The following is a 23,823-nucleotide window of genomic DNA, read 5'->3' as shown; positions in this document are numbered from 1 at the left end:
AATTCTGTAACGAATAACATTTTGCATGTGTGTTTTATGCTGTTGGGTGTGTGTGTGTATCTTTCGGGTAAATTTCTAGAAGTGGCATTTTGGGGGTTGAAGGATAAATACGTAAGTAGTTTTGTTAGATACTGCCAAATTCTACTCTCTTGGGGTTAAACCTTTTGCATTTCCACTGGTAATGTTTAATGAGCATTTCCCCACAATCTCAATAACAGAGTACACTGTCAAGCTTTTGATTTTTTGCCAATCTGATGGGTTAGAAACATATCTCAATGTGAATTTAATTTGCATCTCTCTTACTATGGGTGAGATTGAAGACCTTGTTCTATGTTTAAAAAACTAATCTCTTTCTGTGAATTGTTTTTTCTGATCTTTTGCTTATTTTTCTGTAGAATTTTTGGCTCTCCCACCCCAATTTTTTAAAGTTCTCTGTATTTTTAGGATACTATTTCAATAAAGTATTTTTAGGTAGGAAAAATACAATATGCTGTTAGTATATACAAATACTGTGCCAGCAAGTAAACAAAGTGCTTATTCATATTTCATTCACTGAATGTGATGAATTACAAATACTGTGGCTAGAAGACACTATAGCAGATAAATATGGCTTGCAGATAAATTAAAAAAGAATTTTGTACTCTTTCAGTAAAGACTCTGGGCCAAAGAAGAAGTAAGAAGTAAAATTTTAAATAACTGACTTGGAATGGGTGTTCAATATGAAAAAGTACTTTAGAAGCTCTTTGTGGGGAGGCCATTAGCTTATGGTCCTTGTCAGTATATCATGTTAAAAATGGATAGTAAGGCTCTGTGTATATGCCTTTCAAGACAGCCATGAGAACAGGAACAGGAGGCATACACTGGTGAACGAGAAACAGCAGTACAGGTTTCCGAATCAAGAACATGCTGAGGCAGTGGTTGTACCTTTTAACTTGAGTGCCTTCTTTCTGTGACTCCTAACTTCTCTTTGATCCTTTCATGGACAGGCTTATTCCAGGGCCTCTCCCACTTCTGGTCATGTCATGGGCCTTAGGTCCATGCTCAGGCTGCTGAGGCACAGTGTACCTGAAGGCTTCTCACTGACACTGAATTTGGTTCCTAGGGCTCTGAATCTTGGAGCAATCACAGACCCAGAGTTCTCAGAATAAACCTCAGTCCATTAACAACCAGTATGGTTTATTATCTTCTGGTTAATTTCATTTGGACTTTTCTTTTACTGCTATTAAAGAGAGTGGTCAATTTGAGCATTCAATCAGCATGAATTCAGTGTCCGAGATTAGACCTGACACATAATTTAAAGTGTGCTGAAAGGAGTACCAAGTTTTTTTTTCTCAAAGCATATAGAGGTGTGATGGCTAGTGTGGGCAAAAGGCAATGAGATTTTCTAGCTCAAGTTGTCCATTCCATGTAGTTACTGTAGAAAACATACAACATGTAGAATTTCCTTAGTGTCATCCATAGAAAACAGAAATATTGTCAGTAACTATGAAAGTCTTAATAAAGACACTTAGGAGTCAGGAATATTTTAGAAGGAAATGAATGAAATCTATAAGTCAGTATTTTCTTTTTCATATACAGTTCCTTCACTAATATTTCTCATGGTGGCTGGAACTAAAAACCCAGTAGACTCCATTCCTGTTCACTCAACATTCACAGTAAAAGCATGAGTTAGCTTTTCTGATTATCATCACATATGGCTACATGGTTTATGTTAAAAAAAAAAAAATCCAACAATTCAAAAAGGTGACCAGCTAAATCCATGCAAAGGAATTACAGAAAGCAGTTAACTAAAATGAGTTAGATCTTCATTAAGCTGCTATGAGACAATTTCCAAGATAAAAGTAAATGTAAACTCAAGTAAGCCCAGTATACTCTCATTTGATGAAAACTAGGATATATATACATATACAAACTTGTACAAACACAGAATATTTATGGGTGGATTCAACAGATGCCAGCAACCAAAGCTACCTCACAGAGGGGAATTAGAGGACTGGGGTGCAAGCCATGCTTACCTTTCATTACATATAAATATAGTACTTCTATATTTCCTTTTTGTGCTGTTGTATTTTCTACTGCTTACAGGTATTATTTCTGTAATAAAAACTTTATTAGAAACATTTTCCTATATCTTTAAATATTCTTAGAGACCATGCATTTTAAATGTAGATGCAGTATAATTTACTTAATCCTATTACTGGATATTTAAGTGTATTTCTAACTTTTTTTACTACTATAAATAACACTATAGTGAGTATCTTTATAACATTTTAATAACACTTATTGTGCACAATTAAAAAATTTAATTTTCTTGGGATATATTTCTTGAAGGGTAATTAATTTTTTAATTAATTTTTTTATTTATTGAGATGCACCAGATCTTGGTATATGTGGGATCCAGTTCCTTGCTCAGGGATAGAACCCAGGCCCTCTGCATTGGGAGCTCGGAGTCTTAGTCAATGGACCACCAGGGGAGCCCCAGAGGTAATTAATTTTAAGGCTTTTTATTCATATTGCCAAACTCCTTTTCAAAATGATGTTATTAACATATATACCCAATAGCATTCTTGCTATAAAAAAATCTGTTTGATAACTTAAAAAGTGAAAGGCAGAATTTTGTTTTAACTTAAATTTGTTTATTAGGGAGGTTGAAAAATTTTTTAGCTCATATGTCTACTGGCCATTTGTATTGCTTCTTTTTATGAGCTGTCTGATGACAGCTTTTACCTGTTCTCCTACTAGAGGATTTCTCGTCTATAATTGATTTCTAAAAGATATTCTTCCAGTTTGTCTCCTATTTATGTTGAGAGTACTTCCTGTTATTTTGTCACTCGCCTTAGATTGCCACATCGATATATTTATCTTTTAATAGTTTTTTCCACTAAATTTGAGTTGAGACAGGTCTTCCATACCATGAATTCAGATAAATATCAGCTTATATTTTTTTTAGTTCACTTATGGTCATTTAATTATTTACTCCATCTAGAAATTGAGTGTCATGATTGGTAGTAATCAACTTTCATTTTTCCCAGAGTTACGTTTTTGTTCCACCATCGTATCTTAAGTAATCCATCTTGTTCCAAACATTTTAAAACATTTTATTTTGAAATAATTTTAGATTTACATAAGAGTTGCAAAGACAGTAGAGTACATCTGTACTCATTCTGATTTTATTAAATTCCTACATGTGTTTCCCTCCATTTTTACTCTTTGGTCAGATCTTTGCAATGTATTTTAGAAACATGTTTATTCAAAACAGTAAAAAAGCAAAATTCTTCTATGTCTGAAGAATTATGATCATTTCCAGATTTTGGAGATGGTTTTTACTTCCTGTTTCCTTTTATTTCCTAAATATTCTATAGTAAATAATATTACTTTTATAATCAGAAAAAAATCAATAAACATTTTAAAGGATAACATGGGACATTTAATTATTCAGAAAATGTTTACGAACAACTCATTCAAGAATTTCAGTTAAGTGATGTTTTATTCTGATAGTTTTCCATTCATGCTTTTAGAATTTATTAATAATTATAGCCAGTTGGGGAACAGCTTTCTGTAAAGTAAATCAGTATGAATGTTAAGTACAATGAAATTGGTCCTTATTCTCAGAAAGATTTCTCAAGAACTAAAGATCTTCACTACCTTCTATATTCTCAGGTTTAGGGAAACACAGGCAATGTTAGAGGAGGCACCTTAGAGAGTTTTTGAGGCAACCTTAGTACAGTATTTCTTCCCCACATGAAGACTTCATTTGTAGATGGCATATGCCAAATACATCAGTCTGCATCTTTTGAAATGGAAATTCAGGGACCAATGCTTCCTTAGCAGGGATTCTGGGAGAATTCCTGCCAGAATTAAGCAGAAAGGTTCACTGTACTTGAATAGAGTGGTCATTATGTGGTATCAATAGAATAAGCTTTTTTAGTAAAAACGGTGAGATCACTGGCCATAGGACACTGGCCTTAGAATCTTAGAACACTGCAACTGATGAAGCTGGGAAACTTAAGGCACACGCCCAAACTGAAGATACTAGTAAAATGAGGTGGGTGGAAGAAATGTTTTTCCATTTTGGCCTTTTTTGTCTTTTAAATTCATAGACTATTTTTGGGAGCAGTTTTAGGTTTACAGAAAAACTAAACAGAAAGCACAGGGTTCCTATATACCCTCTCATTGCTACATCCCTTATTTCCCGTATCATTAACTGTTAACAATTAATGAGCTGATAATGACTCACTGAAGTCCACGGTTTATATTAGGGTTCACTTTATGTTGTTCATTTTATAGGATTCAAAGACATATAAAAAGAAAATGTCTGATTTGTTACATACCATTACAATACTACATAGAATAGTTTCACTGCTCAAAAAACCCCTGTACTATCTATTCATACCTCTCACTCCCCCCTCACCCCTCGACAATCACTGATATCTTTACTCTCTTCATAGTCTTGTCCCTTCAGTAAAGGATTCATACAATTTGTAGCCCTTTCAAATTGGCTTTCATTTAGCGTGGTATGTCTGAGTTTCTTTTGTGTCCTTTTCATGGCTTGATAGCTTGTTTCTTTTTATGACTGAATAATATTCCACGGAATGGATATACTACAGTTTATTTATCCAGTCATCTATTGAAGGACATCTTGGCTGTTTATAAGTTTTGTCAATTATGAATAAAGTGTTATAAACATTTGTGTGCAGGGATGAAGGTATAAGTAGGTATAAGTTTTCCATTCATTTGGGCAACCAAGGATCACAATTGCTAGATCTTACAGTAAGTGTATTTTTTAAGAAACTGTCAGACCGTTTTCCAAAGTGGCTGTACCATTTTGCATTCCTATCAGCGGTGAATGAATGAAGAGTTTCTGGTGCTATACATCCTAACTACATAGTCTGCACATACAAACTCAAGATGCTGGCTTAATGATATGTGTAAAAGAATGTCTTTTTTCATTAAAAAATAAATCTTAATACTTACTTACAACTAAAAACCTCTCAAAACATGAAAGTATATGCCTTTTGTCCTATGCTCACTTATCTATTTCATTGCTCACAGTAAACTTACTATATTTTACATATGTTGTCTTCGAAGCCACATGATTTACTTTAGACACTGATGGTATTCTCCACAGCTTTGGTTCAGATCCTTGAGGAGTAGGTCAATGATCTAATGAATCATTTGCATTCTAGATATTTATAATACTATGCTTTCTCTACTATCTTCATCCCTCATCCCACCCCAACTCATCCATTTAAGTTATCAATGTTCTTTAAACATGAGTAATATTGAACTATACACTGTATAGTAGTGATGAGTTAATCACATAGTTATTAAGAGATAATATGGGAATAGTAACATAAGTTATCATGTAATTACCTTTGTTCTCAGAGGCATTACCGTGTAATTAAAGCAAACCTGATATAATATTTTACAGCAACTAAGAGTGCTGAATTCTATATTCTCCCTGTCATTTTCTTTGTAAAAATTTTGCTGTCATTTCTAGGTCAATTTGATTTTCAATATTTGGTTATTTTCCATCTTTCTTAGGTATCTACACTTCAGTGATGATTTTATGTGCTCTCTTAGACTGGTCTGCTATACCTTCTAAACCAATGGTTATCAGATATATGCTGCCACACAGCAAATGAGACAGTCAACTTAAAGGCTGTACTTTTATTTTTATTACCTGTGCATGCTCTAAGAGAGAGAATAAGCTATAAATTAAAACACTGACTAATCTGAATCCTCAATTTATTAGACTCATGCCACTATCATGCTAACACTCATATACTTATACAAACTTGTATAAGAAGCAAATGAAAATAAAAACCTAGAATGCTATCAAATCAAAGTATTTTGATTAATTCAACCAACAGCTACTGAATACCTGTCATTACTAGGTAAGGTGCTAGACATCAAAGGATTCAAAGATGGATAAAACAGTGTTAATCCTTGAGGATTTTAGAGTTTTTAGGAAAGCCATATAAATACTTTAAAAATAATCCTGGCAGAAGTGTGTAACATGAATTCACTAGGAAAGAGAGCGCTGGCAAGAGATCACATAGGCATCTACTTCAATATTCTGGGAGTGTTTCTCTAAGTGCGGTTCCTGTACCAGCAGCTTTAGTGTGACTTAACCCCCATCCCCGATGTTATCAAATCAGAAACTCTGAGGACAAGACCCAGCAACTTATCTTTTAACAAGTCTTCCAGGTGATTCTGAATTCTGATGCACGCTCAAGTTTGAGAACCACAGGTCTAATGTGACAGATAATAAGGGTAGGAAGGAGAATAAACAGTGATTTGATGTGAGTGCTGATGCAAGTTAAAAAGTTAAGAACAATTCTGTGGCTTAAAGCTTAGGTAACTGTGTAGAAAATGAAACAAGGGTTATGCCCCAGGCATATATGTATGTTCATCGGAGTCTCATTGCTACTCCTGTGGAGAAGCTACATTTCACAACACTTTCAGTAAGAAACAGCAGTAAAGGTCCTAGGTAGGACACGACAAAGGCACTGTTACTAGATGCACTGGACATTCCACTAGGCATTTTAGCAAATCGGATTTAGATATCTACTGGGTAACTTCAGTACATTCTGTGATATCTTCCTGGGAGCCTCTGACTTGTATGCTACTCCCTATTAACATCAGGAACTGATGTTCAGGATTATGATCCTGAGAATCAGTTTTCATATTCTGGCACTAGAGGTAAAGAACCTGCCTGCCAATGCAGGAGATGTAAGAGACGGAGGGTTCAGCCCCTGGGCTGGGCAGGAAGATCCCCTGGAGGAGAAATGGCAACCCACTCCAGTATTCTTGCCTGGATATTCCCATGGACAGAGGAGCCTGGAGGGCTACAGTCCCTGGGGTTGCAAAGAGTAGTATACAACTCAGCAACTGAGCATCCACACACATAATAGCAAAGTTCAATCTTTTTTTTTTTTTTGCTTTTTCACTTTTATTTATTTTTAAAAAACTTTTAAATTTTGTATTGTAGGGTATGGCCAATTAACAATGTTGTGATAGTTTCAGGTGTACAGTGAAAGGACTTGGCCATACATATACACGTATCCATCCTCTCTCAAACTTCCCTCCCATCCAGGCTGCCAAAACACACTGAGCACAGTTCCACGTGCTACACAGTAGGTCCCTGAAGGTTACCCATTTTAAATATAGCAGTATGTACATGTCCCTCCCAAACTCCCTAACTATCCCTCTCCCCTGGCAACCAGAAGTTCATTCTTTAAGTCTGTGAGTCTGTTTCTGTTTTGTAAGTTAAGTTCATTTCTACCATTTCTTTTCAGATTCTACATATAAGCGATGCCATATAATGTTTCTCCTTCTCTGTTGGACTTATTTCACTCAGTACGATAATCTCTAGGTCTATCCATGTTGCAGCAAATGGCTTTATTTTATTCTTTTTACTGGCTGAGTAATATTCCATTGTACACATGTACATCTTCTTTATCCAACCTTCTGACAGTGGTCATTTAAGCAGCACAGTTTAATCGTAGGTGAAGGTGCTCTGATACTAAAGTATGGTCTAACCTGCTATTTCCTGACTCATTCCCTTTCTGACAAAATCCCTCAATAACCAAGTTCTTATTTATACTAAGTTTATTTGACATAAGAGGTAAGTTTGTTGTAACTATGCACGTGATTAACTGACTTTATATCATACAATGAATATTTACTGTCTATTCTCTGCTAGGTACTGTGGTGGATCCTGAGGATACATTGGTGAAGAAGACACATAGAGACCCTATTCTCTTAAAGCTTGTATTTTAATGGGGGAGATTTTTTAAGAAGCAATAAGTCAGTGAGTAAGATAATAAATAAGTAAGATAATTCCAGAGAATGTTAAGTGCTATTAAGGAAAATGACTATGTGCAGCAGTACAGAAGAGTGAATGGAGCCATGTTAGATAGAATGATTAGAGAAAACTGTTAAGCTGAGACTGAGGATGGCAAAGACATTGCCATGCAAAGTAGGGACGAGCATTCCAGGCAAAGGGAATTCCATGTGCAAAGTGTCTAAGGCCTGAAAGAAGGCTTGCATAGCTAGAGCATGCAAGCAAAGGTGAAATTTATGCAGATTTTCTTCAGAATGTTTTCTAAAAGTGCAAAACCCTTCAGAATGTGTACTAGTTATATTAGTTTCCTTTGGCGGCTGTAGTAAATTACCACAAACTAGGTGACCTAACATATCAGAAATTTATTCTCTCATGGTTGCTGTGGCCAGATGTCCAAAATCAATGGCCCATGATCCCTCCAAAGGCTCTAGAGGAAAACCCTCCCTTGCCTCTTCCAGCTTTGGGTGGCTATTGGCATTCCTTGGGTTATGGCCACATCTCTCTGTCTGCTCTGTCCTCACATTAACTTCTGCTCTGTGTATTTAATCTCCCTATGCCTCTCTCTTATAAGGACGCTTTTGTTGAAATTTCAAGCCCACTGAGATAATCCAGGATAATTTCATATGAAAAGCCTAAACTTAATTACTTCTGTAAGACCCTTTTGCCAAATAAGGTAACATTCAAAGGTTCTGGGGATTAAGATATGGACATATCTTTATGGAGGTGACCTTTAGCCCACTACAGTCTGCCTTCTGGACCCCCAAATTTATGTCTGTCCCCTGTGCAAAATACATTCACCCTACCCTAATATTCCCCAAAGTCTCAAACCTAAAGTTTAAACTCTCATCCAAACATCATCAGTTCAAAAGTCCCAAATCTCATCCAGATCATCTAAATCAGCAACAGGTCAAAACCCTGGGGTAAAATTCCTCTGCATCTGTGAATCAGAGAAACAAGACATTAACAGGGCTCCTGCTTTCCAAATGCAGTGGTGGGATAGGCATGTGATAATAGTTATAGACATTCCTATTCCAGAAGGAAGAAAATGGAACAGACATAGAAAGGAGTTCCTTGTCTTGATTTTCAGAATTTGGCCAGGCAGAATCCCCTTCCCTGGTGGCTCAGATGGTAAATGCCGAAGACCTGGGTTTGATCCCTGGGTTGGGAAGATCTTCTAGAGGAGGGCATGGCAACCCACTCTAGTATTCTTGCCTGGAGAATCCCACGGACAGAGGAGCCTGGAGGGCTACAGTGCATGGGGCCGCAAAGAGTTGGACACGACTGAGAGACTAAGCACATAGGAAGCTACTGTAGTAAGTAAAAAACAGGCCTGAGTTAAAGCGGTAGATCTGATAAAGCAGAAAAACAGATGGATTTGAGATAAGTTGACATGAGATATATCCTTAAAATTGAGTCAAAAGAACTCACTGAAGGTTTGAACAGAGGGAAAGGAAAGTATTGAGTAAGATCCCTAGATTTCTAGCTTAAGATATAGGGTGTTTGATGTTCCATGTGTTATGTGATAGATGGATCATGCTGTAGGGAACATTTTCAGAACTCTAAGTATGAGAAAAAGGGTAAAGACAAGGCATGCAAACATACATGTACATAGAGCCCTTTAAAGGCTCCATCCATCACCCTTTTAAGAAAAACTGCTTCACCTTCAACATTGTTGAGGGGGTCAGTTGATGTATTTTGAGCATACAGATCAACCCCTGGATCAAGGCCAGGACATCTGACCCAAGATATTCTTCCAGTGTCCTATTTATGAATGACACAAAAAGTAAATTGAGCTAACCTAGTGTTCTCTTTTAGGAGCCAGAATGGAAAAAAAAGAAGGACCAAGAAGGAAGAAGCAGAGATACAGTGAAGCTGAGTAATATTAGTGCATAAGCACTGGAGTAAAGATCCATGAATTTCTGCTGTTGAGGTCTCTAGAACTGATGGGTTCTAGAATCATCATCTGGCTCCATTCTCAGCAAAAACTCGTCCAGTCATGGTTCTTGCTTGAGATTCCTTTTATGACAGGTAACACTTAATGAGTCCTTACTAAGTATTACGTATTGTGCTTTGTAAACATTGTTACATTCAACTTTTACAATAACCCAAATGAGAAAGGTACTTGGTCCTCTGTTCATAGATGAGAAAACTGAGGCTCAGAGATGTCAAGTAACTAGTTCCACAACGAGTTAATGGCAGAACCAGGACTCATATCCATGTCTTTTGACCCACTGTCTTAACCACAATGTTATAATGTCCCCTTTAATGCTAATGTGCTTCCTTAAAAAACAATCCTTATTCTGAGCTAGATGAAATGGGTTTCTGTTCCTCTGACCAAAGGACTCAGATGAGATAGTACCTTGAAGCCAAAGTATGGCTGCCCTACTAGATCCTGCACCCCTCCCTGCTTCCATGACAACAAGCTTCTTCACATAGCTGTCATTCTCTAGAAATGAATAGAACAAAATTAATTACTGGATTGTAGGGATTTTGAAATATAAAAAACAGAATGATATAAATCTACATCCTTTCCTTTTCCTCTGTCTTTGAATACTTGAACATAGAATAAAGATGGAAATACAGCTGTGAAAAACCAGTTTCCTTCTCTACCCTCTGAAAAATTGAAAGAAGAAGCTCTAGTGGTGCCCACTTACGTAACAAAATTTTACAATCTGCTACTTCAAGGTTTAGAAGTTTAACTCGGGGTAGAATTTGGCTGATAACTATATACCATTTCAAAGGCAAAGAAAACGCTTCAATATCTTTCACTTTTTTTTTGACAGAGTCTGTTACTCCTAGGCTTTAGAAATGGTCATTCCTCAGATATCATCATTTTAATGAGTCATTTAGGTAAGCTGGGCAGTAGTGCAAGAAAGCATGAGTTTCTTATAAGGCAGCAAATAAATGACTGTAGATGATGGGAAAAAGACTAATTTTAAAAAAATCTATAATGGTAAAACATATTTTTGATAAATTTTCAGTTTTATGTTCATCATCCTAGGTATAATTCAACTGTGACTTTTTCTAGTCATTTGCAAGGAGGCAAGTAAAGTGTTTATATGACTACCTTTTATCAAATTCAAAAGCTAATATAGTTTTTATAGAAGGTAAGTAACTTCTTAATCTAACTCTTGTCTTTCTCACAGTTGTGCAATCAACTTTTATCTTCAAGATAACGACTAACTTATAGCAAGCTAGAATATTTTAGATTCTTCTTTAATGAAGGAAGGTATTAAGAAACAAGGGTGGCATTTACAGTTTTGTGTGTCTTGGTCATGCTGCACTACAAAACCATTTAGGTTTGCTAAAGATGCTAACTGGGTCTTTTTTTCCTTAATAGGATGTTTTAATTACTTTATAATTGCTTTACTATTTCTTTAAAATTGATTCTTCAGAAAGACCATGTATGTCTTTTGATATGAGTACAGATCACTGTCTCCTTACATTGTGTTCTAATGTTAGCTTAAATTACAAGAATGAAAAAAAGTCTGAAAAACCCTTAGCCATTAAATTTATATATTTAACAAGTCACGACCTTGAAATCTTGCTCTATCTGAAAGCACCATTAAAAATGCTTGATTATTATTACTAGAGGAAATTTTAAATAAAAGTTAATTAATCTACAAAACTCCCAGGCGGTTAACTGATTTTAGGGGCTAAATTTCTGGTACTTCTAATTATCCTCTGATGGCTTTACTCAGTGTCTCACAACCATGGCAGATGACAATGAAAAACTGCAGTGAAATTCATCCACCCTGACACTGTGCTAAGCACCAGCTTCTCCCTCTCCAAGTAAAATCAATACTCTGTTTGAGTAAACACATTTACAGCTTTATTAGGATGTCTTGCTTGTTCTATAACAGCTACTTGAAGCTGTGGTAACAAATCGACTCAACTCAGTTAAACCTAGAGAGCTGGGTAAGAGGCCCATCGATAAGGTTGTTATAAAAATAAACTGCAGGGGATCAGAAAGCTGGAGCAAACAGTCTGGCAAATGTCAATATTTTCCCTTACAGAGGATGACAAAAACAGTGAGATCATGTGGAAAGCCTTTTTTTTTTCCCCTTAAAAATGTCTCTTGTTTAAAATGGATAAAGCATTTCTACCTTTTGTGCACAACTCTTCTGAATGAAATTTTTACTTCCTAATTCCCATGTGTATCTGAATAGAAAGCTGATGTAAATACTTGATATTTCTTCTGCCTTTTCAGAATCTTTATTTTCGTTTACATTAAATGGCTTATTTTGGTCTTCACTGACTTTATAAAATAGCCTTATTCAAGTTATCGGGAATACCCACGGTGGTTCAGTCTTACCTTCTTTTTATTGATGAAACAAAACTATCACCAAAATTTGGGAGGTCACAGTGTTCACTCTTACCATTGTATCTGAGACCTGATGTTCTACCTTCCAAATTAGGTCTTCCAAATTAACGTATTTAACAAGAGCAAACACTGTTAGCTATAGACAGACTACACAACCTCCTGATGAGTGGCAGTACATAAAAACGTCTGCTACCTATTAGGAGCAAGCCTCCACAGTGGCTACAGCTCTACCAAACAAGAACTCATATACCCTATTTTAGATGTTCACAGGTTGCTCAAAGAACTAACATATGGCAGGAAATTCCCACTTCAATTTGGCTGGCTTAGACTACCCAGATGTGACAAAGTAATGGTTTCCCCCTGCTGAAAAAGCCTGAGACATAAGCTTTTTTTTTTTTTCTTTCATTTTCTATGTAGTTTAGTTAGTAAAATTTTGTTTTGACTTTATATTGACTACCAGCTAGTCATGAACTTAAACAACAACTTGTGACTCATATGTTAAAAAACACAGATTTTTCTGGAAAAAGGAAATCAACAAACATTAAGTTTTGAAATAACTTAAAAAGCTACTGTGCCTGTCAGGGTAAGGTCTGACCTAGCAGATATTTGCATAATGAAAACCAAAGCCTAAGTGGTGTCAGATGGTGTAGTGACTGACATGGACAGGAAGTCAATTCAGAGCGAAGGTTCCTTTATGATAGCTCAGCACAATATGCTCTCCCACACAAAGACATCGACTGAGCAGTATGGTATAACACACGGCAGTGATCAGTGCTATAACAATGAGGATAACTTATTTCCCCTCTCTGGTATCTGAAAATGGAAACTTGTCAAACTCTATTAACATGGTGTGGGATATTACATTCGAATTATTAAAAAAGAAAAAATCCCAAACCAAGAAAACCTTTCAATGCTCCTAATTCAGAAAAGAAGCTCCTAAAAAGTACCAGAAAGCAGTATGTTTTACTTGTATGGATAAGTTGCCCTTACACCCCAGCCCCTTTCAAAATACTGCTGTAATGATCATTACTCCTTATGTAACAAAAATGTACACGATGAGATTAGAATCTGAATTCTAAACCTAACCTGTGAGCTCTTGATGTGGTTCCCAAAATAATAGTTTAGCACATGCTTCTGTTTATTGTGAAAGCTTTAACATCTTGGATACCCACATGCCAAAAACAAAAACACTACATCAAAGGCTTCTATCCATTTGGGGTATTGACTCTTGACCTATATATTTCCAAAAGGCCTACTTAACTGACAACTTTCATTTGGCTTATGAACATATTTAATTACTGATCATGAATTAATGAGTTAGGAGATCTAGTTTCTAGTATTGCATATTTGCAATTAACTCCTTTTCTTTGGTCTCACTTTCCTCATCCATCAAATGGGGGCTTTTTAACAGATTATGTTAGGTTTTCATAACTAGTATCAACCCATTCAAGGGAGCTCTTTTATGAACTGCTAAATAAAATGTGGATAAGGTAATATGGGGGATTTGTTTAACCTAATTTCATTTTGATTCAGATAAGACCTCATTTGAACATGGTTTCACTATTGAAAACCTGAAAACCAGGAAACATGATTTAAAAAAATACTCCCTTTCAGCACTAACATCTTAAGCAATAATAATTAAAAACAAAAAGGCATATCAGGACAAAGTCATAGCTGTAGGAGTAAGGAGATGATAGTAAGATTATTTATGCTTCAATTCATATGCAAGATAAGTAATTTTGTTACAATTTAACTCAATTCAAAAACCTGTATTTGATCAACTGACAATTCTTCACAGCAGGGTGGTTTCAAAATTCTAAGAGCACTCCATGACAGAGACTGGTTTTAATTTGCCATTTACTTCATGGGCTAGAAATAAAAGGTACATATCTTAACTTCATAAAATGTCAATGTAAACTAGATAATTAAATGAAAAATAAATTAAGATCCTGTGTTCATACCCCACGTTTGGGAACTCATATCTGATGGGATAATAGCTGTGAATTTAGAGATCATGTCGATAAATTTTTGTTTCATTCAGACCTCTGTTGACAGTAAACAGCCCTTTGACAACACAGGTTAGACTTCATACAAATTTTCATATAGTTTGGACATTGTTTCTAATAACTTACACACCGTGGCTAAGACTTTGGCTAAGTCACAAGGTGGACCAGGCTAAACATCAGTACCACCAACATGTGATTTCATTTATTTTGACTATACTAATAACAAAGCCAATAAAGGCACATGGTAACAAATTCAAAGATCGCTGAGACAAGATTTCAAACTGAATATATTTAGCTTTGTGAAAACTTACTATACTGCTCCTACCTTTTGTTTTCATTTTGTCATTGATTGATGAAATCTCTGTAGACTGGCCCCAGTCTACAGACTAGTGGTTAGAAAGGCACTTTGGATATTTCTCCTCATTTGGAGGGGAAGACAAGAGGATATACTAACAGAATGGAGTATAACAAAATAATCAGAGTTAAGAACTTTGCAGTCAAACTTTAAGTTCGAATCCTGGCTTTCACTGTGACCTTGGGCAAATTACTTAATCTCTCGAACCTCTGAGACTAGAGGAACTGCCCAATTGAGCCTGGGCCCAGCTGTCAATTCACAGATTTGTGGAGCTAAATAAACGGTTGTTCTTTCAGGTCACTAAGTTTTGAGGGTGGTGTGTTACACAGCAAAACCTAACTGATACTGGCTGTATGAATTAGACAGATAAGGTAGGTAAAATTGACCAAATACATGTAATAGCAGCATAAACCGCTACTGGATTCAAATTAGTTCCATTTGACTCACAAACTTGTTAAAGGTTGGAAAACTTACACACATATATTTTGTCATGTCACACTTCTAAGAAAATCAACTTCAGAAAGTTTTGCTTATGATACTTCTTCTGCTCTCTTCTACCAAATGAAATCTTATAAATACCAACGTTGTTTCCTTGGAATAAGCATTTCTCAATAGCCTTCAAATACAGGAAATGTAAGGTTGATCTTTGGGCTTCCCAGGTGACTCAGTGGTAAAGAATCCACCTGCAATGCAGGAGACGTGGGTTTGATTCCTGGGTCATAAAAGATCCCCTAGAGAAGGAAATGGCAATCCACTCCAGTATTCCTGCCTAAGAAATCCTACAGAGAGAGGAGCCTGCCAGGCTCTTTTTGGAGTCACAAAAGAGTTGGACATGACTTAGCAACTAAACAATAACAAGATTCATATATACGTTTCAGGATCTGACAGCCTACACAGCTCAGCCTGTCTCTAAATTATCCAAATCTCCAGAAGACAAAGTCCTTTGAATTTCATTATCTATTAACAATTGCTTCTAGATGGAGGCCATCCAAGATACTGTATCTTTGAGGGAACATTTCTAATGGTGAGAAATTTCAGACTTTATCTTAAACTCATCCTGTACCCCATGTGAATGAAAGTTATTTCTCTTTTTTGTTAAGGCTTGAAGATCATGTTTACCTCTTTAGACAAAGGCTTAAATAATCTTTGGCAAGGTTCATGAAATTTGGTCCTGGTCCAATGTCAGCTTATTGAAATCTCTAGATGTGAAACATCAGCATAGCATGTCATGAAGAATCCTAGGACTGTGCAAGGTGTGAATCTCTCTTCCCTTCCCCCTTGCATGAACTTGAGTTGCTGTCTGTGTTGTATTTCAAATTCCTAATGACCAAGTCTGGTGTGCTGCCATTCATAGCATCACAAAGAGTCAGACACGACTGAGCAACTGTACAACAAATGGCCAAGTGTATTCTATACCTCATTTAATGGTTTTAAGGGAAACTGCTTAAGAAATTAAACACCAAAGATGTCCTCCTAGAGGTAAAAGACAGAGAAGGGATTCTTGTTGCTGTGGGACATGGTGGGAATATGCAGCAATCTTCTCGGTTACCATGTACAAATAAATCTTCTGCATACAGTGGGTCATATGAAGGTTTTGATTTTTGAGTAAAGAAGTGTGAGAAATGATATATTCAACATGCACCAAGCTATTTTCTAGTCCTCTGAGTTGACAGCAAAGGAAGGGGGTTGTGCAGAGAAAAAAGAAAATCATAAGAATTCTGCACCACTTCTTTGCATAGCACGATGAAGCAGCAGTTTAGAAAAATGGGAGAGTAAGCTATTAATACAAATGTTTGGGAACAAAAAGCAAGGGGAGAATAGAGACTATAAACATAATTTAGATTCCCTATGGTTTTCAGAAATGTAGACAGGTGCTACTTGAAAAGGAAGTAGTATCTCTGCTCTAGAAACTTAAACCTTTTTTAAAAAAACAAAACATCTTTTCTGAACATAAATTAGAAAGTGAAGTTAATGTTCCTTTTTATTAGATGAGAAATAGGATAATTATTTACAGTGTGATTGCTAAGTAGCTTTAATGGTCATTTGCATGTTGTAGGTAATATCTTTTAGGAAAATTCATTTTCCTTGCAAAAGCTGTCATGAGAAATTTGAAAATATAAATATTAAAGGCAGCACAGTTACTCTACTATCATTCAAAATAAACTGTTCTAACCTATATATGGCTTTTAACCATTATTTAATGAAGCGCTTTAAATCCTAAGAATGCTGGCCCTTGAGTGAGGTCTCTAGTCTTTTATCTGAGAGTTATATTAATATATATGTGCCTGGGAATAATCTGTCAAAGGTGTACTCAGTCTAAAAATGATTAGCAGATCTAGTCCATATTCCTACAGCTGCCATGAAACATATGACTAAATCATATTAGATTAACACAAGCTGGTATTGACAGCTCACTGGGAACATATTGATTAGGTCCCCTTTCATGGTATTTGTTATGATTTTTCTTCTCAGTTTCATTTACTGGGAAGACACAGGGGAAGAGATTTCACTGGGAACAATGACAGTGCCTGTCACAAAATGTTCTCAATGTTTCCATTTGTTACTATGGCAGTGACAAAGAGGGTTCCAAATGAAAGCAAACCTGCTGTGACAAAGCACAGCAGGACAACAGGAAGAAATTTTCTACTGACCTGGGAAATTAGGAAATCATACTTAGAGATTATAGAATTGTCTCCATTTCCAAGGGTACAATCGTAGTGCTTGGGCTTTTGAGGGAGAATGTGAAAAGGGTAGTTCCATCAGGGCTGGCTAGTGACACATAAGAAAGTGCTTAAGATCTACAAACAGAACAAGGAGGTATGCTTGTAGAGGTTGGAGGTATTTGTCACTGTCACTAAACCCTGGAGATGGAACTATGAATTTAATTTATGTCTATTTGGGGTAGTCATTTTAAAATTATACATCAATGATGTAGTCATGTCCCTCTTATGTGGCTAATAAGAATACATGGCACTCTGGTATTGTGATATGTAATATCACCACATGGTAGGTGAAGTCATCATTTATCTAAGAACTTAAATTTAGGACTGGAATACCGTTATGCAAATTCACAAAAGAAAGAAATGCTTTTAAGCCAGCAAAACTTGAAAGTAATAGGAGGAATATATTAACCATCTAAAGATAAAATGTGTCAATCAGAAAGGAGGTATATTAATCAGGCAATAAAGCACAAAAAAGAAACTACATAAGACATGCAAACGTTGCCACTGCCTCTCCATTCATGTTCAAGCCAAAGGAGTATGCTTTCCCAGGTACAGATATGGAAGTAGGGGATTTTAACCAATGGATTTTTCACTTTTCAAAGTAACAAGACCATCTCTATTGTAAGACAGATGCATCACCCTGGTGCTGTTGAACAGTTGATTCATATAACTCTCTCCATTCAGATTCCATGCTGGCCAAACAAGTTAATGATCTGTCTTTCAGTATGTAGCGCCATCAATTCCACTATTTAGCAAGAAGTTCCCGGTTCAAACTCACTGGGGATTCCAGTTCTTCGATTCTCTTCCCTTTCCCTTTCTCTTTCTTTTCTGCAACAATCTTACCCTAGAGTTCTCAGAATCCTATCAGATAACAAAAGCTCCTGTTCAATAAATGAAGTCATCTATGCAGACGACAGGAAAATTCTCTTTGGCAAAACCAGTTGTTATTAGTAAGGCTGGTCTGTGGTTCTGAGTCCTAATGATGAGATTTCCCTAAACGTTTAGAGAAGCAGAACAGTTTATACTGCCTATCTCTGCTACTTTCTAGCTATGAGACTTTGGGCAAGTTACCCAACCCTTCCGTGTCTCAGCTTTATTATCAGTAAAATGGGGTTAAATATAACTTATCTCCAGGATCTTTTACAAACATTAAATGAGTTAATATATGTAAAGTGCCTAGGATATCGATTGGCTTGCAGTACTATGTGTTACTAATTGCTATTACTGTATAGCTTGACTTAAGTAAACAGAATGTGCTGAACTAGCCAACATTAGTATTCTTTGTTAAAATAACATTATTTATCTCATTGCATGACTCAGTCTTTCAGGATCTGATTATCTTGTGAGGCAATGAGAGTAGGGTTCAATGAAAAAAAATGGCTACCTAATTGAGATATGCAGATGACACCACCCTATGGCAGAAAGTAAAGAAGAACTAAAGAACCTCTTGATGAAAGTGATAGAGGAGAGTGAAAAAGTTGGCATAAAGTTCAACATTCAGAAAAATAAGATCATGGCATCTGGTCCCATTACTTCATGGCAAATAGATGGAAACAGTGGAAACAGTGGCTGATTTTATTTTGGGGGGCTCCAAAATCACTGCAGATGGTGACTGCAGCTGTGAAATTAAAAGACGCTTACTCCTTGGAAGGAAAGTTATGACCAACCTAGACAGCATATTAAAAAGAACAGACGTTACTTTGCCGACAAAGGTCTGTTTAGTCAAGGCTATGGTTTTTCCAGTAGTCATGTATGGATGTGAGAGTTGGACTACAGAGAAAGCTGAATGCAGAAGAATTCATGCTTTGGAACTGTGGTATTAGAAAAGACTCTTGAGAGTCCCTTGGACTGCAAGAAGATCCAACCAGTCCATCCTAAAAGAGATCAGTCCTGTTCATTGGAAGGACTGATGTTGAAGCTGAAACTCCAATACTTTGGCTACCTGATGTGAAAAGCTGACTCATTTGAAAAGACCCTGGTGCTGGGAAAGATTGAAGGCAGGAGGAGACAGAGATGACAGAATGAGATGGTTGGATGGCATCACCGACTCAATGGACATGAGTTTGGGTAAACTCCGGGAGTTGGTGATGGATAGGGAGGCCTGGCATGCTGTGGTCCATGGGGGCGCAAAGAGTTGGACATGACTGAGCGACTGAACTGAACTGAATTGAGGTTTTACCAGTAAAGTTCTGCCTAGTTTTAGCCTGCCTTCCACTTTCTCTATACTGATTTCAACACTCTGTAGTGAAATCCAGGGTATGATGAAAGTGAATCAAGTGAGGAAGCTGCCAACATATTACAAAAGGGGTTGGCAAACCATAGCTAAGGGTCAAACCCAGCCTGTGGTCTGCTCTTTTACAGTTGGAGAGCGAAGAAAGGTTTTCACATTTTTAGAGTACTGTAAAACATGAAAAAACAAAACAAGAAACAAGCAAGAAAACAAATGAGAAGAATATGCGATATAGCCTGTATATGGTTTGCAAAGCCTAACATATTTACTACCTGGCCCTTTAGGATAAAAAAGCTTGCAGGTCCCTGTTCCACACTCTTTCCTTTTTATTTACCTCACTGTACCCCAACCATAAGTATATAATGAAGTTGAGTAAGAAAAGCAAGATAAACAGGCTGAAAATCCTCTAAGAGCCCAAGTGCTTTGATGACATAGTTAACCATAATACAAATGGGTAGCTGGCTGTTCCTACTTCTTATCTTAAGAATGCCTTTTCTCTTCCTCAGAAAGTCTACATATTCCTACCTTGTACTGGAAACATTATAGGACGTAGGGGCCTATGGAGAAGGTAATGGCAACCCACTCCAGTACTCTTGCCTGGGAAGTCCCATGGATGGAGGAGTCTGGTGGGCTGCAGTCCTTGGGGTCGCAAACAGTTGGACGCGACTGAGTGACTTCACTTTCACTTTTCACTTTCATGCATTGGAGAAGGAAATGGCAACCCACTCCAGTGTTCTTGCCTGGAGAATCCCAGGGACGGGGGAGCCTCGTGGGCTGCCGTAGGTAGGGTCTCACAGAGTCGAACACGACTGAAGTGACTTAGCAGCAGCAGCAGCAGCAGGGGTCTATAACGGAATTGCTGTTGCAAGGCTAGGAAACCCAGGCCTGAGGATCAGAAGTAGTGGCTAGTTAGGTCACCATCATCATATCATCATCATTATATTTACGGTGGCCTCAGGAGGTACCAAACTAAACAGCAAAGAAAGAGAATTCTGTTTTAAGTATTTTTAAATGCTTAAATAATACACACAAAAGTTATAAGTTTATAAGTTTCTGTACTAAGATTATTGGTTTAACCAATTTTTAACCAGGAAATCAATAGTGTCTCCTTAATGTATTACAGAATTTGACCCAATTCTGGATAAGGTGTTTTTAGGTTACATGGTATTAGATTTTACATGGTATTAGACCTCTGAAGCAGCATGGAATAGAAAAAACAGCTGCAAAATAATCAATGGTGAAAACTTTCACAGCAAAGAAATAAAAGATACATGAATGACAGCAAAGTAGCACCTTATTTGTTGTGTGCACATGTACTCTTTCCCAAGAACAGGGCATGGTGCATGTGACCAGTCTTGTGTTAACAGTTTAGTAATAAAAGTTTCAAAGAAGGAAACACGAAACATTTATGCTAGTGAAATAGAATATTAAAATAAAAAGAATATAAATATTTTAAACAATACTAAGTTAAAACCATTACATAATCTCAAATAAGTTTCCCATAATTCAAATTATACTCCAAGGAAAGAAGGACAAGTTCCATTTACCTTTCTTTCCTTGATGTTATGAGAACTAAAGATCAGGAGGGACTCTTTTGGGCTATCATTCAGGAATCTAAAGCTTTCTAGAGATCCTAACCTAGCTTAACTACACTTAGCTAGAAGGAGTTCAGAACTTATGAATCAGATTTTACATCAACCTAAGTCAGGAAGCCAAGTGAAAATGAAGTTGCTCAGCTGTGTCTGACTCTTTGCAACCCCATGGACAGTAGCCTGCCAGGCTTCTCTGTCCATAGGATTTTTCATGCAAGAATACTGGAGTGGGTTGCCATTTTCTTCTCCAGGGGAATCTTCCCAACCCAGGGATCAAACTGGGGTCTCCCACATTGCAGGCAGACCCTTTACTGTCTGAGCCACCAGGGAATCCCTAAGTCAGGAAGCCAAGACTCTGCCAATTTTCTTGATTTTATTTTTGACTACTCACTCCAAAAAAAACTTAGTTCTTATAAATATCCAATCATGTGTTAGAAACAGATGATACAATCAAAGGATATAATCCAAAGACATCATCCTTAGTTATTAGCATACTATTAATATTCACAACTTGTTTTAAAGAACAACAATGTGTTAACATTTCAGCTTGAAGGGCTATGAGTATGCTATGTACTATACTTGATGCAGCTTGTTTATGCAATATTCTGACAGACACAATTAATCTTGTGAAAATGACTGGGATATAGCATAATAGTAAATTACCTTTAAGCCCCAAATATACATTTTTCTATAGTGATATATCCTTCATAAAAATGATAGAACCATATGGAAAAATATCAGGAGTTAATTCTTTAAAAAAAGAAAGTAAAAGTTATTAAATTAAAAAATCTTGGCCATGTGGCAAAGATAGGGTTAAAGGAAACGTTTAACTTATAAGTAAGAATCATATAAATGAGTCTGTACCTCCAACAAATGCATCTCCAGCTCCATTGGTATCAACAACTTCTTTCTGGTCTTGATCCAAGACAGCAAAAGCGGTGACTTCATTTTCTGCAATTAGAGCCAAAGCAAGGCAGAATGACTTCTCTTCGTAACACTCAATATACAGACTAACCCAGGAAAGCTTAAAGCTCCTACAGCATTCAAAGAGAGCGACGGAACATGAGGTCCATATTCTCCACACGAGCACTTGGGAACCAAGGTGAAAGGCCAACTGTAAGCAATGTGCTTTTGGTAATTTTCAGCACACAGATGCCATACGTTTTGTCAAGAGTTATACTGAGGGTGGTTCACATTTTTGAGGAACGACTGCAAATGGTAGCAGTACCTTTTTGGACAGTAAAAATACCTGAACAGAAGCTATGAACTAAAGGAAGTGCTTTCAAGTACTATATCATGGATCTCTAATAAAACACCAAGCCTGGCCTACAGTCCTGCCAGTGAAATCTTATGGTTCAGTCACTTAGCCATGTCCGACTCTTCGGAACACCATGGACTACAGCCTGCCAGACTTCTCTGTCCATGGGGTTTTCCAGGCAAGAACATTGGAGTGGGTTGCCATTTTCTTCTCCAGGAGATCTTCCCGGACCAGGGATTGAACCCTCGAACCCTCATCTCTTGCACTGGTAGGCAGATTTTCTACCACTGAGTCACCAGCAGAGCCCTGGCAGTGAAATCCTGGATATAGTTAAAGAGCTATAAATTTAAAAAATAGAAATAATGAATCTTGGGTGTTTCTATATAGAAAATCACAATGGCACAATAAAAATATAACTACTGTTCTGAATAATACTTCATGCCAATGGCAAAGATTACTTCATGCCAATGGCAAGGATTACTGATATTAGTTGGCTTATTATAAATAACCTAATCTGGTTACTTTTTACAAAAGAGCCACTATTTCCTCCAAACTATCAGTCAAACAACAAAAGGAAAAGCTACCTCTGCCTGGGCAGAACAAAAGGGACAGTGCAATGAGCTCTGGTCTTACAGCAGTCTGGACTAGGGCTTGGTTGTTTTGACTACAGAGGAACTGAATACACTGCTTTAATCCTGGCAGATGACAGTGGAATGACATTACAGTAGTCTCCCTTACCCACAGTTTTGCTTTTTGTGGTTTTAGTTACCAGCGGTCAGCTGAAGTCTAATGGAAAATTCCAGAAATGAACACTTCATAAATTTTAAGTTCCATATCATTTTGAGAACTGTCCCAATTTATCCTGCCCTGGATGTGAATCATCCCTTTGTGTGATGTATGCCTCCCGTATGTCATTCAGTAGCCCCCTTGGTTACCAGATTGACTGTCACTGTACTGCAGAGCTTATGTTTAAGTAACTCTTATTTTACTTATTAATGGCCCCAAAGTACCAGAGTAGCGATGCTGGAGATTTGGATATGCCAAAAAGAAGCCATGAAGTACTTCGTTTAAGTGAAAAGGTTTCTAAGATCTACAGTAAGAATGAATCTTCTATCTGAAATTGTGAAGAAGGAAAAAGAAAATCTGTGCTAGATTTGATGCTGCACCTCAAACTACAAAAGTTATGGACATGACTGAGTGGCTGATCACACCCACACACAAACGGTGGTTACACAGATTCAGGAACAGATCTAGACTGAAAAACATAAAAATTACTGGTGAGGCTGAGTCTGCTGATGAAGAAGTTACTGCCACATTCCTGACAGTGTTGGAACTAATTAAGGAGAAAGGATACCAAAAGCACAAGTCTTCAGTGGCAATGAAACTGGGCTCTTCTGGAAGAAGATGCCCAAGAGAAGCTACATTCATGAAAGTGCAAAGAAGGTACCAGGGTATAAAACATGGAAGGACAGATGAACTCTGGCAC

At 37.0% G+C, this 23,823-nt stretch overlaps 1 protein-coding gene across 2 annotated transcripts in view; it reads right to left on the bottom strand.

Moving 5' to 3' along the window:
- ADK (adenosine kinase) overlaps positions 1–23,823 on the bottom strand; it is a 544,106-nt gene that overhangs the window by 9,424 nt on the left and 510,859 nt on the right. For both annotated transcript variants that reach the window (XM_012105377.3, XM_004021485.5), the window contains exon 10: positions 21,944–22,030. In XM_012105377.3, coding sequence (XP_011960767.1) covers positions 21,944–22,030 — 87 coding nt within the window. The remainder of the gene's footprint in view (positions 1–21,943; positions 22,031–23,823) is intronic.

Source organism: Ovis aries, chromosome 25 (assembly GCF_016772045.2).
Source record: "Ovis aries strain OAR_USU_Benz2616 breed Rambouillet chromosome 25, ARS-UI_Ramb_v3.0, whole genome shotgun sequence".
NCBI classification, from domain to species: Eukaryota; Metazoa; Chordata; class Mammalia; order Artiodactyla; family Bovidae; genus Ovis; species Ovis aries.
The sequence above is the reverse complement of the archived record's forward strand: the minus strand, read 5'-3'. Positions and strand labels throughout refer to the sequence as shown.